At 40.8% G+C, this 16269-nt stretch overlaps 3 protein-coding genes across 3 annotated transcripts in view; 1 reads left to right on the top strand and 2 right to left on the bottom strand.

Annotated features, from left to right (window-relative positions):
* LOC121927766 (protocadherin alpha-3-like) overlaps positions 1-16269 on the bottom strand; it is a 205707-nt gene that overhangs the window by 167800 nt on the left and 21638 nt on the right. The gene's annotated exons all lie outside the window — the stretch shown is intronic.
* The window catches only part of LOC121927768 (histidine--tRNA ligase, cytoplasmic-like), a 250341-nt gene that overhangs the window by 40543 nt on the left and 193529 nt on the right, over positions 1-16269 (top strand).
* Positions 8541-9869, bottom strand: LOC121927770 (protocadherin alpha-13-like). The gene has a single exon (XM_042461636.1). The coding sequence runs from the start codon at positions 9729-9731 to the stop codon at positions 8580-8582; it is 1152 nt and encodes a 383-aa protein (XP_042317570.1). The 5' UTR covers positions 9732-9869; the 3' UTR covers positions 8541-8579.

Here is a 16269-nt window from a genome sequence, read left to right on the forward strand (position 1 = left end):
TTTTGAAAACAATAAAATTAAATATTAAAAAAACACGCTGCAGAGATCCCACCAATGAAATTATCTTTGTAATTATTGTTACTATATTAAAGGAAAGATTTGCATGATTAACAAATGTACAGATCGAATAGGGATTGAAACATTTAGTTGATATAGAATTGCGAAAGCATAAAGGCATTGATTAACAAACAAGTGTTTGAAACAAATAATACAAGTTGAAAAATGAATTACTGACCGTTGCACAGAGAAGATCCTGCTGTTTCCCATTCTCTGCAAAGACAGGAATGTTCGGACTGAAAACCATGAGGTCATTTTTGGCACTGGATTCCCCTGCTACTCCTGCCAGGATGTGGCTGTGGCGATTTGAATATGACCAGCTGCCCACTTCACTGGCACAGACCAATGTGGCTGTGCCAGGACCACACATCACAGCTTCCTTGGGCTGACACTGGCAACGTAAGGCCACGTAGGTCATGACGGCCAGCAGGAATAAGCTGGACACCGAGCAGATAGCTATGATGAGATAGATGTTGATCTTTCCTGCCAGGGGCTTTGGGCCCCCTCCCATTCTGGGAAGGTGGGCATTAGCCTGGATAGCCTGGGCACTGGGTACCAGTGAAATGCTCAGGGTGGCAGTGGCTGAAAGAGCTGGTTTCCCATGGTCCTTGACTAGAACCACCAAATTATGGCTGCTGCTGCCCTCTGCCTCACCCAAAGGACGTGCTGTGCTGATCTCACCACTGTATGGCCCCACCCTCCAAGGACCGCTGCCCCCCTCAGGTAGCTCATAGCGCAGCCATGCGTTGTACCCCGAGTCAGCATCCAAGGCACGAATCTTGCCCACCACGTGCCCGGCTGTTATGGGGACCACTACCAGTGTCGGGCTCTCCTCGCCTGGCACAGTCACGGCTGGCACGTTGTCATTCTCATCCATCACAAAGACTTGCACTGTCACATTGCCACACAAGGAGGGTAGCCCAGCATCTTTGGCTCTCACTTGGAACTCCAGCAGCTTCAGCTCCTCATAGTCCAAGGACTGCAAGGCATAAAGCTTCCCGCTCTCCGAATGTACAGAAACGTAGCTTGTGAGTGGCCAGAGCTTCTCATCCAGCCAATAGCTGACCAGGGCATTCTCACCTGTGTCTGGATCTGAGGCAGACACCGTGAAAATGTGAGCACCAGGTGGGTTGTTCTCCTTCACAAAGACTGTGTAGGAAGGTTGAGCAAAAGTAGGTGCATTGTCATTCACATCACCAATGGGAACCACCAGGCTGCTGGTGGTTGACAATGAAGGAGCCCCTTGGTCCTGGGCTGTGATTATTAGCTTGTATTCTGTGTCCCGTTCCCGATCCAGGGGCTCAGCCACCACCAGAGAGTAGTAATTCTTGAAGGTGGACTGTAGTTTGAAGGGTAGCTCAGGAGGCCTCATGGTGCAGGTTACTAGTCCATTGGCTCCTGAATCCCTGTCTGAGATGCTGATCAGAGCCACCACAGTCCCTGGTGGGGAGTCCTCAGGAACTGGCACTGACAGTGACTTCAATGACATCTCAGGGCTATTGTCGTTCACATCCAGAATCTCAATGACAACTTTGCAATGTCCAGACAAGGCATAACCACCTTTATCTGTTGCCTCAATTTGAATATCATATGCCATACTCTCTTCAAAATCCACATTTTCTTTTACCCTTACTTCTCCATTATTAGGATCGATGCTGAATTTTTCCTTTATATCAGGAGCAACAAGGTTACTAAGGGAATAGTAAATTTCCTTATTAATTCCATCATCAATATCTATTGCCTGCAATTTAATAACTAGTGTCCCAACTGCAGAGTTTTCTAATAATTCAGCTTTGTAAACTGACTGGTTAAATGAAGGTGCATTGTCATTGACATCTACCACAGTGATCACCAGTACAATTGTCCCAGTGAGTGCTGGCTCTCCACTATCTATAGCTGAAAGTAACAAGTGATGCTCAGGGGATACCTCACGGTCCAGTGGTTTATTTAATGTCAGAACCAAAGACTTGCTGTGCTCATAATTCCTTATCTCTTCCACAGAGAAATACTCATTGGGACTAAGCTTGTAGGTTACCTGACCATTGCTACCAATGTCTGCATCAGAAGCCTCTTCTATTGGAAAATGGGAACCCTGGACTCTTGATTCTAAGATAGCTAGATTCTGCTCCTTAACAGAAAAAACAGGGGCATTGTCATTTATGTCTGCAATCTCTATTTCCACATGAAAGACACCCAGGGGTTTATCTACAATCACCTCCAGATGAATGGTGCAGACAGTGCTCTTGGCACACAGCTGTTCCCTGTCTATCCGAGAATTCACAAACAAAATCCCATTCTGCTCATTTACCTTGAAATAGTCCCCATCCCCTTGTGATTCCATCCGGAACATCCGAGGTATGAGCTCTTCCACCTGCAGCCCCAGATCCTGAGCAATGCGGCCCACAAAGGTGCCATGCTGGGATTCCTCCGGCACAGAATAATGGAGCTGGCCGCTCCCCATTTTCCAGGCTGCATGGAGGAGAATCAGATGCAGCAGCTGTCTTCTCCCCATTGTAGTATCTCCACACAGAACAATCATCTCAGAAATAGGTTGTTTAATTCTTCTATTTTGTGATATATCTTTGTAAAATAAATTAAAAACAACTTAAGATAGCCTGGTAACATCCCTTTTGCCCATCCAGTTACAAGGAATACATAAGCTCTGATGACAAAGCAATGGAAGATTCTTTTCCACTCCTTTTTTTCTCAGCAAGATATTCAAGCAGAGAGCGACATCATGTGACAAGATGGGTAAATACAGCTAGCTTATATAGAAGCTATAGGGACACTTGACTAGGTTTGATGTCTTCAATTCTTTTCACTGATTTCAGAAGTCCATATTTTAAAATGATAATTAAGACATCATTCTTATGTAACAATGCATTTAAAATATTTCTCGAGTATATTTTTCATTAGCTGATTATTATAATTTCAGTTTATATAATAAACGGTTCTGTTTGTTAACTTCCATAGTCATAAACAATGTCACTGTTTCTTTGTTTCAGGATTATCTGGGAATTATTTTCATTGTTCTTGTTCCAAAATGTGAAGGAAAATTCTGGGAGTAAGATTTCCCACCCCATCATTTGAGGATAAGAGACATTTGGAAATAAGTGGCATTCCTTCCGGAGCTGTCTTCCTCCTTTATTTAGTGAATTTCTCAAACAGATTGCAAAAATTGTGTGGGTCAAAAGAAATAAGAAACTGAGAACTATCTTAAGCAACTAACTGCTGCATTAACAAAAATAAGCAGTGCTTCCTCTTCATCCCGTTTTGAATGTTTTGCTCATGTTGCTCACCCCGTTTCAAGTGTTTTGTATGCTTACAAGTAGGATTGTGCTTCTGAAGTGTTTCACAGTCATAGTTCTCTGCCATATATATCAGTGGTGAGCAGAAAGTACATTATATTCTTGCTGTACATCACTGGCTAATAACCGATGGAGCATCCAGTGGCGGCTTGTTACTAGGATTTTTGAAGGAATGCTGGAGTAAATCCATTTTTGTTTAATCCACTATTTACATAGCTGAACATGAATGCTTCCTCATAATAATATAGCAAAGATATATTACGCTGTATGTTTTAAGAGAGCTTTAATATGTACTTGTACTCTTTACCTGTAAATAGTGTTAATGGAGTCGCAAGGATTTAAAAGGAAAGAAATGGACACTGAAAGACTAAAATCAAAGTAAGAATCGTGATCACTGCACAAAATGGGAACAGAGAAAGTAGGAATATGTCAGAAAGATGCTCTAGAAAGACAGCTACTTAATTCTCCCCACTTCAGTACTCATGTTTCCATATTTCATACATGTTTTCATATACTTCTGAACAGGTTGTTTCCTCTTCCATTGAAGTGGATTGTTATGGGCTCATTGAGATGTTTCCTACATGTCTGCTTTGAGTGTGGGTATATTTGAAGACAGAGGAATATCCCAGATAGATGGGTCCCTAGAGATCAGGAAACAACCTTCCCTTTCCAGAGTTTTGTTTCCATGTTATTTATAATTTAAATTCCATTGCTATGTATGGGTTTAAGAATTCATAGGGCAGATATCTTCATAAAATGCACAATCAACGTCTTGCCAAGTTGATAAGAAACCATCTATGTATATTAGAGGAATTTAGTTAATTCCTCCAAAAGTGGGGAAACAGGTATTTTAAAATATTGACAAAATTAATTCAGAATCTCCAATATTCATGTGTGAATTTCACCAGCATTTGGTTAGTGATGTATTCAATTTCTGAATGCCAGCATTCCCAAATGAATTTTATGAGTATCCAAATATATAAATTTAGCAACAGATAGAAATACTTAAGAACACTACTTTAGAACAAAAATCTATTCTACTACTGTATTCAAATCAACATGTGAAACATCCACAGATACTCTAATGCTTAATCTGTAGAATTGCTACATTCCAGCGCTGGACCAAAAAGTAAACACTTGGCAGAATTCCTCTGCCATTGGATAGACACAAGCACTGTATCATAAGAGAAGTGATTAAAAAATCAACAATATTCTGATTATAAGTTAGCAAAAAAAAACAAAACCAAGGAACAAATTAATTAATTCTGGAAAATACAAAGAAATATCTTCTTACAAATTTGTTCTCTTACTGCACTGAACAGTGGTTGAAGGAATGGTTTACTGCGCTAGGCAAATCAAATTGCCCCTCTTTATATCCAGCAAAGTATTAAAAATTCAGAGGGAAGCATGTTGTAGGCAATTCAGTATGGTTAATTGAATGAGATCACAGAACTGAATCACTAATTCATCATTTTGAATGGGGCTTATTTCATGTATGCCTAGCAATACAGCTTAAATCTCATGGGTCACTACTGATGTTCATGCTATTGCACCAACACGTTTGTTTCTGCCACGGATGTCAATGAATTTTTACCATACAAAGAGTAAGGATGCTTCTTGGCTAACACTGTTCAAGAACAAAATTTCTGAAATTGCTCTGAGTAGCTATGTCTTATCTCTATAATACTGGAGGGGGACTTTCCTAAATCACTGGGAGGGGGGTTAAAATCATTGCACAGACTCATACTAAATGAGCAAATGTGCTGGTTCCTGGATAAAAACAACAATCACAATTAAACAATATTTTTATCAGGGCAACCAAGATGTCACAAAAGTGTGCAACTTTTTGATCAAAACTCTTTATCCAGGAAGGTGCACACTCAGAAAAAGCTGAGTATGGAGAAGAAACAGAAAAATCCAAAAATTAAGTCTGATATTGCAGCCACGAGGTCAACATCTAAACTCAGTCCCATGATGGAGAGGATAAATGAAATGAATGTCTGATAAGTGCGGAACTATCAGGCATGCAATGCATACTAGGATGTACTTCTGAACACACAAGGATAGCTGCAAGTCATCCCAATGCACCTCTTAAAGAAGAGTCAAGCAAAAGGGAGATTGAGATTTAAGGGTAGATCTCTGGATGATTTGCTGTAGAACAGTTAGTATTAAAAAACATTAACAACTCCAAAGCAGTACTATTCAAAGTGGTGCTCTGCAGACCAGTGCCAGTCTAGGAAAGAAGGGGCAAAATTGTTGCCAACAGCACAAATATGGGTATTGCAAAAAAAAGTGTTTTTTTAAAAAGCCAGTCTGCCACATCAGATGGACTGAGAAGCACTGCTCTAAAGCATCTTCTCTCTTGCCATCCTATGTTTACCCATAATTAATTGCCACTCTGTTTAACAAGGCTTGGTGGTGTGGGGCTGTTTGCCTTCAAATCATTTCTGAATTATGGCAATCCTATCACAGAGTTTTCTTGGCAAGTTTCCTCAGATGGGGTTCTCCATTGCCATCCTCTGAGGCCAAAAGTAAACCCAGTGGGTTTTCACGGTTGAGTGGGGATTCGAACCCTACTCTCCAGAATCACAGTCCAGCACTTAAACCGCTACACCAAGTCGGCTCCTCATAATGAGGTTTCCATCTTGGTAAATGTATATCCATTATGATGTCAGCTAAACTGCTGAAATTGCAAACTAAAGGAGGAAAAAACAGGATTGGACCATTGAATAATACGATAGGAAGGAGAGTAACAAGTTCTCAGGATGTGACAATCTGTGGTTTAACTGTTAAGGCATTTGTGCTCCTCTCAGCCAATGTTTTGAGCTGTTCAGGTTGGTGGAATATGGGTCTCTAATAACAACAAAGCAGATCCTGCAAGTATGTGGCCTGCCTTCCTTTATCTTCATCCGTGTTATCTGAAAGTAGGAATAACTTCTTTATGTTAGGAGGGAGGGGGATTTCAGAAGCTCCAAGAGTTTTTTCGCTCTCCCCTGTATCTTGATGCTCACAATTGGTTTCTAAAATAAAATTATCTCTTTTTTGGCCTAAAACAGATCTGGGGTGAAATTATATTTAAATGGCAAATTGAGAGTCCTAGAGTCTTCTAGGGGCACAATGTGCCATCTGAGAAGCAAGTGGGAGGGGACCTGGGACTGGAAGAAGTGCTGAGGGTCTGAGGGATAACACTAAAAGCCCTGAGTGTATGCACTTTGTTCACCCTTGCAGGATGAGGTACAGGATTTTTACATTTAAAAATGTATTACTTGATCCAGTTCTGGAAAAGATATGATAGAACATCAAAAATTATTAAAGCAAAATTTTAAACAATGTTGAAAGGAGTTATCAGTAGTAAATCCAATATGTTCATAAGTATATCATTGTCATTTCAACTGAAAAACTGGCACACAAACTCACCTCAACCCAACAGTTATACTTCTAAAAACTCACCTGTGCAGATGAATCTGGGACCAGCTTTGCCAAATTCCCCACTTCCACATTCTCAACAAAGACAGAAATGTTCACACTAAAAATGAGGTCATTCTTGGCACCAGGCTTCCCACTTATTCCTGCCAAATGTCGCTGTGCCAATTTGAATATGACCAGATGCCCACTTCACTGGCACAGACCAGTAAAATTGTAGATGTAGTTCAAAAAAAATTGGTAGATGTAGTATAACTTGTGACTAAGAATGGCATTTTTACACATAAAATTCTGAAAAACACCCTGCAAATATCCTACAAATGAAGTCATGAAGACTGAAATTGTTGCTACTATATTAAAAGCGACATTTGCATGTTTTCCAAATGAAGATATTCCACGGAAGTTAAAACATTATTTGGAGAAGAAATTCAAAACTATCAAGAAAAAAAATAGAAAAAGGAGAACTTACTATTTTCAATATGGTTGTTACTGAATTCGAAAGGCATAAAGGCATTGATTAACAAACAAGTGATTGGAACAAATTATACAAGTTGAAAAAGACATTACTGACCGTTAGAAGATCCTGCTGTTTTCCCATTTCTCTGCAAAGACAGGAATGTTTCGGACTGAAAACATGAGGTCATTTTTGGCACTAGATTCCCCTGTCTACTTCCGCCAGGATGTGTGGCTGTGGCGATTTGAATTGACCAGCTGCCCACTTCACTGGCACAGACCAATGTGGCTGTGCCAGGACCACACATCACAGCTTCCTTGGGCTGACACTGGCAACGTAAGGCCACGTGGTCATGACGGCCGCAGGAATAAGCTGGACACCGAGCAGATGGCTATGATGAGATAGATGTTGATCTTTCCTGGCCAGGGGGCTTTGGGCCCCCCCCATTCTGGGAAAGCGGGCATCAGCCTTGGATAGCCTGGGCACTGGGTAAAGTGAAATGCTCAGGGTGGCAGTGGACTGAAAGAGCTGGGTTTTCCCATGGCCCTTGACTAGAACCACCAAATGATGGCTGTGCTGCCCTCTGGCCTCACCCAAAGGACGTGCGGTGTGCTGGAGCTCACCAACTGTATGGCCCCACCCTCCAAGGAACCGCTGCCCCCCTCAGGTAGCTCATAGCGCAGCCATGCGTTTGTACCCCTGAGTCAGCATCCAGGCACGAGCTTGCCCACCCACGTGCCCGCGTGTTTGGGGACCACTAGACCAGCGGGCCTGGCTCGCTCCTCGCCTGCACAGTCACGGCTGGCACTTGCATCTCGATCCATCACAAAGCTTGCACTGTTCAACATTGCCCACACAAGGAAGGGCAGCCCCAGCATTTTGGGCTCTCACTTGGAACTCCAAGCAGCTTCAGCTCCTCATAGTCCAAGGACGTGCAAAGCATAAAGCTTCCCGCCTTCTCCGAATGTACAGAAAGTAGCTTGAGAGTGGCCCAGAGCGTTCTCATCCAGCCAGATAGCTGACCAGGGCATTCTCACCTATGTCTGGATCTGAGGCAACGACCAGTGGAAAATTTGAGCACCAGGTGGGTTGTTCTCTCCTTCACAAAGACGTGTAGGAAGGTTGAGCAAAAGTAGGTGCATTGTCATTCACATCACCAATGGGACCACCAGGCTGCTGGTGGTTGACAATGAAGGAGGCCGCCTTGGTCCTGGGCTGTGATATTAGCTTTTATTCTGTGTCCCTTCCCGATCCAGGGGCTCAGCCACCACAGAGAGTAGTAATTCTGAAGGTGGACTGTAGTTTGAAGGGTAGCCCGGAGGCCTCATGGACAAGAACTATCCATTGGCTCCTGAATCCCTGTCTGAGATGCTGATCAGAGCCACCACAGTCCCTGGTGGGGAATCTTCAGGAACTGGCACTGAAAGTGACTTCAGTAATATTTCAGGGCTATTGTCGTTCACATCCAGAACTTCTATCAACACTTTACAATTCCCTTCCATTGGTGGTTGTCCTTTGTCAATAGCTTGTACTTGAACTTCATAAAGATTTACTTCTTCAAAGTCTAGTTTTCTTTTCAAGCTGATCTCCCCAGTATTCTGATCAATTTCAAACATAGTTTCAACAGTGAGGGATAAAGGTCTTTTAAAGCCATAGATAATTTCCTTGTTAAGCCCCTCATCAAGATCTGTTGCTTCTAATGTGGTAACATGGGTCCCACTATCAGAACCTTCTAGCAAACTCACTTCATAAACTGACTGATTAAAAACAGGCCTGTTGTCATTTGCATCCAACACAGTTATTACTAGCTGTACTGTTCCTGTGAGTTCTGGTTGACCCCCATCTGTTGCTGTAAGCAATAAATGGTGCAAAGAGATATCTTCTCTATCCAAATTCTTTTTTAAAACAAGCTCCAAAAGCATGCTTTTCCCCTGGTTATTCTGAGTGTCAATAACAAAGCATTCACTTGGGCTGATTTTATACTCAATAAGGGCATTTTTGCCAATGTCTGCATCAGAAGCACTTTCTAGAGAAAAGCGAGAACCATATGCAGTTGCTTCTGATATAAAGAAGGTTAACTGATTTACAGAAAAACTGGGAGCATTATCATTAATATCTTTGATTTCCACCTCTACATGAAAGATCCTCAGAGGTTTCTCTACAATCACTTCTAGATGAATGATGCAAACAGAGATCTTGCCACATAGCTCTTCCCTATCTATTCGGGAATTAACAAACAAAACCCCATTCTGAACATTTACCTCAAAATAGTCCCCATCACCTTGGGATTCCATTCTGAACATCCGAGGCACCAGTTCACTCACTTCCAGCCCCAAATCCTGGGCAATGCGGCCCACAAAGGTGCCATGCTGGGATTCCTCCGGCACAGAATAATGGAGCTGGCCGCTCCCCATCTCCCAGGCTGTATGGAGAAGAACTAGCTGCAGCAGCTGCCTACTCAGCAAGATGCCTTGTTGCCACAAATCCATTGTAAACAGCTTTCATGCAGAACAGAAAAGGATATGTACTCCCTTATTTCTTTCTGGTCAAAACCAGATAGAAGGTGGTACAATTGAACTTGAAATGTTCTGTTTTGTTCCCATTTTAAGCTGTCATAGTGCTCAATTTTCTTGCTGCAGGCTTCAGCACAAAGGAAGGAGGAGCTGACTTACTCATCCTCCCTGGCACTATTTTTTATTGAACAGCGACACCATGTGACGGAAATTTTAAATATTGAAACCACTACACTTTTGTTGTCTGGTGTTTGGCTTTTTGTCTTGATGTAACTCAAAGTTCACTGAAAATTCTCAGTAACATAAATATTGCAATATTTTTGAATGCATTCTCCATCCAGATTTTCTTGGAAAAAATGTGCATCAAAATTGTCTGCACACTTTGATGAATACACAACAATGTCCTCGAAGGGTGCAGTTAAAGATATGTCATAATCATACCTATTAACTCAATACCCTACTCAGTTCTCATTTTTGGAGTTTTGTTGTGACAAATTCTATGATACTAAGATGGCTGTTTCACCACTGCTTTGCCCCATATTGGGGTATTATTATTCTTGTGTTGAATCCTGGGATGTTCTGCATATTGCCTATAATGTACTCTTCTGAATTGCATGGAACCATTTGGGATTAATTCAGACTTCCTGTCAGTGACAAAGATGTCTAATTCCATGTTGTGGTCCCATACTGAAATTCACATTAACAATGTAAATTGCTTACATGTTTACAGGCCAGTAGAATTCCAAGGTGACATGCCAGAAGAGTTGTGCTAAACAGAGAACAGGTCCCTCCATTCCATAACTTGCCTTATGTGACTCTCAATGCAAGCCTGAAAATTTAGTAGCAGTGCATTCCCATCTCAAACAGACTGTACAACTATTCAGAATCTAAAAGATTCCCAACGATGCTGCTTTTGTGATTTGGATTAAGCTCCACTTTGTGTTGGTTTACTTCATACATTCTACTATAGCTGCAGAAACATCTTGATCAGAATTTCCACCACATCCATGAATCAGATGGAAGAGAAACAGATGGATAGGGATCATTATCATACAGGTGGAATTTCAAGTGAATCAGTGCATGATCTTTGTTAACTGCCCTCAAGTCGAACTCAGTCCATAGCAAGCAACCTTATCAATGAGGCACCCTATCCTCAAGAGCCCTGCTCGGTTCCTGCAGAATAAAAGTATAGTGTCTAGATCAAGGGAAGTAATAGTCCCATTCTATTCTGCTCTGGTCAAGCCCCACCTGGAATATTGTGTCCAGCTGGGCACCACAATTTAAAAAGGACGTTGAGAAACTGGACCATGTCCAAAGGAGGGTTACTAAAATGGTGAAGGGTCTGGAACGACTTAGGGAGTTGGGGATGTTTAGCCTGGAGAAGAGAAGGTTAAGAGGTGATATGATAGTCCTGTTTAAATACTTGAAAGGATGCCATATTGAGGAGGGAGCAAGCTTGTTTTCTGCTGCTCCAGAGAACAGGACCCGGAACAATGGATGCAAGCTGCAGGAAAAGAGATTCCACAACATTAGGAGGAACTTCCTGACAGTAAGGGCTGTTCGACAGTGGAACAAACTCCCTCAGAGTGTAGTGGAATCTCCTTCCTTAGAGGTTTTTAAACAGAGGCTGGATGGCCATTTGTCGGGGATGCTTATATTTAGATTTTCTGCATGGCAAGGGGTTGGACTGGATGGCCCTAGTGGTCTCTTCTAATTCTATGATTCCATGACTTAGGATCATGTCTTCTTTGACTGAGTCTATCCATCTGATGTGCAGTCTTCATCTCTTCCTGCTGCCTTCTATCATTCCACGTATTGCTGTCTTGTCTAGTGATCCATGCCTTCTCATGATATGACCAATGTACAACAGGGTCAATTTAATCATCCTAGCTTCTAGAAAGAGTTCAGAACTGATTTGTTCTTGGAGCCATTTGTTTGTCTGTTTAGCCTTCCAAGCTAGCCACAGAACTCTTCTCCAGCACCACATGTCAAATGAGTTGATTTTCTTTCTCTCAACTTTCTTCACTGTCCAGCTACCACACCAATACCTAGTGATGAGAAATATTCTTGCATGAACAATCCTAACTTTGGTATTCAGTTGTGTAACTTTGCAATTCAAGATCTTGTCTAGTTCTTTTATAGCTGCCCTTTCCATTCCTAGTCTTCTCCTGAGCTATTGATTACAGTTTCCATTCCAATCAAGGGCTGATCCAAAGTATGGAAATCTTTCAATTTCCCAGTCGTCAATATTGAATTTGTGTAGATTTTCCATGTTAATTATTTTGTTCTTAATGTTAAGCTGTAAGTTTGCCTTAGCACTTTCTTCTTTGACTTTCCTTAGTCACTGTGCCAAGTCTTTGTTATTTTCTGCTAGTACTATCATGCCATGTGTATATCTTAGGTTGTTGATATTACTTCCTCCAATCTTTACTCCTTCCAATGAGTCTAAGCATGCTCTGCATGAGATATTTTCTGCATGTAAGTTGAACAAATAGGATTATGAAAAGCAGCCTTGCCTGATTCCCTTTCCAACTGGGTACCAGTCTGTTTCTCTGTATTCTGTTCTAACAGTAGACCCTTGTCCTGAATACATGTTATGAATCAGGATAATCAAGTGTAGTGGTACACGCACTTCTTTAAGAGCAATCCATAGCTTGTCATGATCAATGTAGTCAAAAGCTTTGCCACATTCAACAAAGCACATGCTGATTTTCTTCTGCAGTTCCCTGATGCTCTCCATTATCCAGCATATGTTTGCAATATGATCCCTAGTGCCTCTTCCTTTCCAGAAACCAGCTTGCACTTCTGGAATTTCTCACTCTATATCTGGTAGTAATGTTTTCTGAAGAATTTTGAGCATGACTGTGCTTGCATGGGAAATTAACACAATGGTTCTATAGTTACTGCAATCTTTTATGACTCCTTTTTTGAGAATGGGAATGTATACTGATTTTTTTCCCAATCTGTGGGACATTATTTTGTTTTCCATATCTATTGGCAGATCTTAGAACTAAAGTTAATTCTGTCTCTGTAGACTGTTGCAGTTCTACTGGTATGTCATCTGTTCCTGGTGATTTATTCTTCCCAACTACTTTGGGTTTTGCTTGCATTTCACTTTCCAAAATTGGGTTTCATCTTCATATGTACAGCGCTGTGTAAATTTACAGCGCTTTATAAATAAAGGTTAATAATAATAATAATAATAATAATAATAATAATAATAATATGATTCTGCTTCCCATGAGTCATTCATCCTTCCATATATTTAATATAGCTCTTCAATGTTTCTATCTCCTTATTATTAAATTAAATTTTATTTTCATGCAATAAATTTTGGAGCAAGTATCTTTCTGTTCAAGGTACAGAAAATAACAAGGAAATGATAAAGCAGTTGAATCATATTCTCTATGGGGAAGGTATATTCTCCATAGCTCTTATTTATACTGCTTCAATGATCTTTTTGTTTTGTCTTTGTTGTGTATTATGTTCCTCTATTGATCATAGAGCATTCCCACCCAGTTTAAATTTCCCTTTGATTTCATGGATCTTGTGGAAGAGGTCTCTTGTTCTTCCTTTTTTGTTGTCATATTCTATTTCTCTACAATGATTATTATAGTAATTCTCTGTGTCCTTGTGCACTAATCACTGAACAGTTGGTTCAGTTCCTGCCTCCCTTTTCTTTCGCTTCTCATCTGTCTTTTATTGCATGAAGTGTTCTGTCTGTCATCTATTGATTATTCTCTTTCTTTATGGTTAAAGTTAACATCTTTCTGCATTCCCCTCTGAGTATGTCCTTGGCTTCTGCTCATAGTTCATCTGGTTCCCAATCAATTAGGCTTAATAGTGCAAATCTATTTTTCACATTATCTTTAAACTCTGCTAAGATGCTCTTCAGGTCATGTTTTGGCATGATAGTTGATTTATTGTTCTTCTTTAGCTTTATTCTAATTTTTGATATTAGCAGTTCATAGTCTGTGCCACAATCTGCTCCTGGCCTTGTTTTTACAGAGAGAATTTAGCTTTTCCATCTTCTGCTTCCAATTATGTAGTCTATCTGATTTTAGTATTGGTCATATGGTGATGTCAATGTATGCAGCTTCTTCTCTAGTTGTATGAAGAATGTATTTCCGATGAATAGATTGTTGGCCTAACAAAATGGTATCGGTCATTCTCCTGCTTCATTTCTTCATTCTAGTTCAAATTTTCTTACAGTCTTTGGTTCTTCTCTGCTTTCTAATTTTGCATTCCGATTCCCTATCCTGTTTTGATGTGTTATCAATTTCTTCCTGGACCCCATCATAGAATCTCTCAATTTCTTCTTCCTCTGCCTCCATGGTTGGCACATATACTTGGATTATGGTAATGTTGATGCATTTTCCCTGAAGTCTTAATTACATAATTCCATCTGACTGTGTGTTATATCCTTTGACTGATTTTGCTATGTCTCTCCTTACTATTAATGTCACACCATTGCTTCTTCTCATTTCCCAAGTAGAACATTGTGTAATTATCTCATGTCATATTCCTGTGCATTTTAGCTCACTCACCAAAAGTACTGCTATGTTATACATTCAATTCCTTGTTTAACTAATGTCTAGTTTCCCCTGACTCAAGTTTCTTATATTCCATATTCCTGTAATGTATGTAGTATAACTTTGGACATTCTTTACATTTTTTAGCACATCTACTACTTGACTTCCATTCTGGTTGAGTTCTGTTGTGCCCATTGGCCACATCTCTTTTCATAGTTGCCCTCTGTTTTGCCATTTTTAGCACTTTGTTTGTGTCCTTTCCTTACCTCTGGTTTCATTCTGGATTGCTTCATCATAGGGTTGTCTTAGTGAGAGGTTCTAACAAAGGGGTTCACCATTGCCTCCCTATCTGCAGTACTAATATGCAGTACTAATAGTTATGGTGTCACTGCTGCTGTTGTCTTTGATGTTGTCAATGTTACCCACCACAACTACTGCTGCCCAGTAGCTACCTGGCATTCTAGTACTTCATACAATGTTTTTAGACTAAACGTAAGTAATCTCTGCCCCTTTTGTTTTATATGACTTTCCCTTCTTGTCCTTCCTCCTCAATTCTGCCTCTCCCTCAGGTCCAAACATACCATCTTACATATCCCCATTGAATCTATGCTTCATGGTGATTTGAACTGTCTGGGCTAACCTATTGCACAGCCTTCTCCTTCTTTAGCCACCTGACTGCCTGGCTTGGATGGTGATGGCAGGTCATTATCATACAACAGAGGAATTGGCATCATTATCATACAGCTATTCCATTTTCAGAATCACAGATTTCCAAATATTATCCAATGGCTGCTGTTTCTTTGTCTGGTAGCTAATTTTTTTTCCTTCCATGTGGATACATAAATGTCCTCCCTAGTGTTTTAAAGAATATAAGACAGTGTCCTTTCTTGAGGTAGCCCAGTATCACCCTCCATGACAAAAGCCTGTGATCCACCTTTGAGCTCTACAGGCAGAGAATGACTATTCATTCCCACTGTCATGTGTGTTGCATTTTTCCACCCTGCGTTCTTTGGAAATGTCCATCTTCTGATCCTTATTCAAAAAGACTTCTTGTACGTCATCAAAGCTTCCCACACTCTCTGATAAATCAGAGGGTGCAGAGGCATGCTTTCACCTTCTCTTGCTGCCAGTGTAGTTAATGCTACACAGCTGGAAGAGAGGCATGGCACATACTCTACACATCACTGGAACAACTCTCTTGGGTCATATGGTGTCAGGTGTTCTAGATTTATGTATAAGGCTATGTGGAAATATGTGATCCAGCAGTCAAAGCAATCAAAACGTCAACCCAATTACTGAGAAGGTTATGTGAAAAAGGAAAAGAAGCCACTTTGGCTGCAAGATACCAAGGGCAGAGAGCTACATAAGAAGGGGGAGAGAAACAAAGCTCAAAACAGAGAGAGAAAGAGAGAGAGAGAGAGACTGAAATACTACCCCACTACAATAACAGGCTGAGTAAAACAACTCAGCAGCATAGGGAAAGAGAAAAAGCCTGACCAAAGAGAAAAAGCACTGTTAATTAAGCCACAAACTCAGCTCAGAAACCACAGATCATTGCTTTGCCCCTAAAAGCAGTGCTGTGTTCACTCCCTGTTCACTCACAGTAACTGCTCATTCTGAGAAAACAGAGTTCTTCTGCAGAGCTCATGTACTCTGGTTAGCCCTAGTGTCCCATTGGGTTTGTAAAATGAAATTATGGAGAAAATTTTGAATACTCTATATTACTATATAGTGCTATTCATATAATGGTGAGAGCCAAGTGAAAGAGGGAAATATGAGCTTTGTCTTCATAAGCAAGGGCAGGCAGGAGAACACGTGGTCACATAAAGTGTTGTAAAACATTTCCAGGAACCCCTAGAAAGTATGATACCAGGCACTGAGCTTCAATTCTTCAAAGATGTCAAATTATTTTTACCAGACATCAAGATCCAGCTAGGCTTTCTTGGATTTAAACTTAATCAATATTTCAAAACCAGTTAACC

The sequence above is a fragment of the Sceloporus undulatus genome, chromosome 4 (assembly GCF_019175285.1).
Source record: "Sceloporus undulatus isolate JIND9_A2432 ecotype Alabama chromosome 4, SceUnd_v1.1, whole genome shotgun sequence".
Lineage (NCBI taxonomy): Eukaryota > Metazoa > Chordata > Lepidosauria > Squamata > Phrynosomatidae > Sceloporus > Sceloporus undulatus.

Excerpts from the sequence above, each read along its gene's own strand:
- LOC121927770 (XM_042461636.1), bottom strand. The coding sequence starts at position 9,731 with ATGGATTTGTGGCAACAAGGCATCTTGCTGAGTAGGCAGCTGCTGCAG.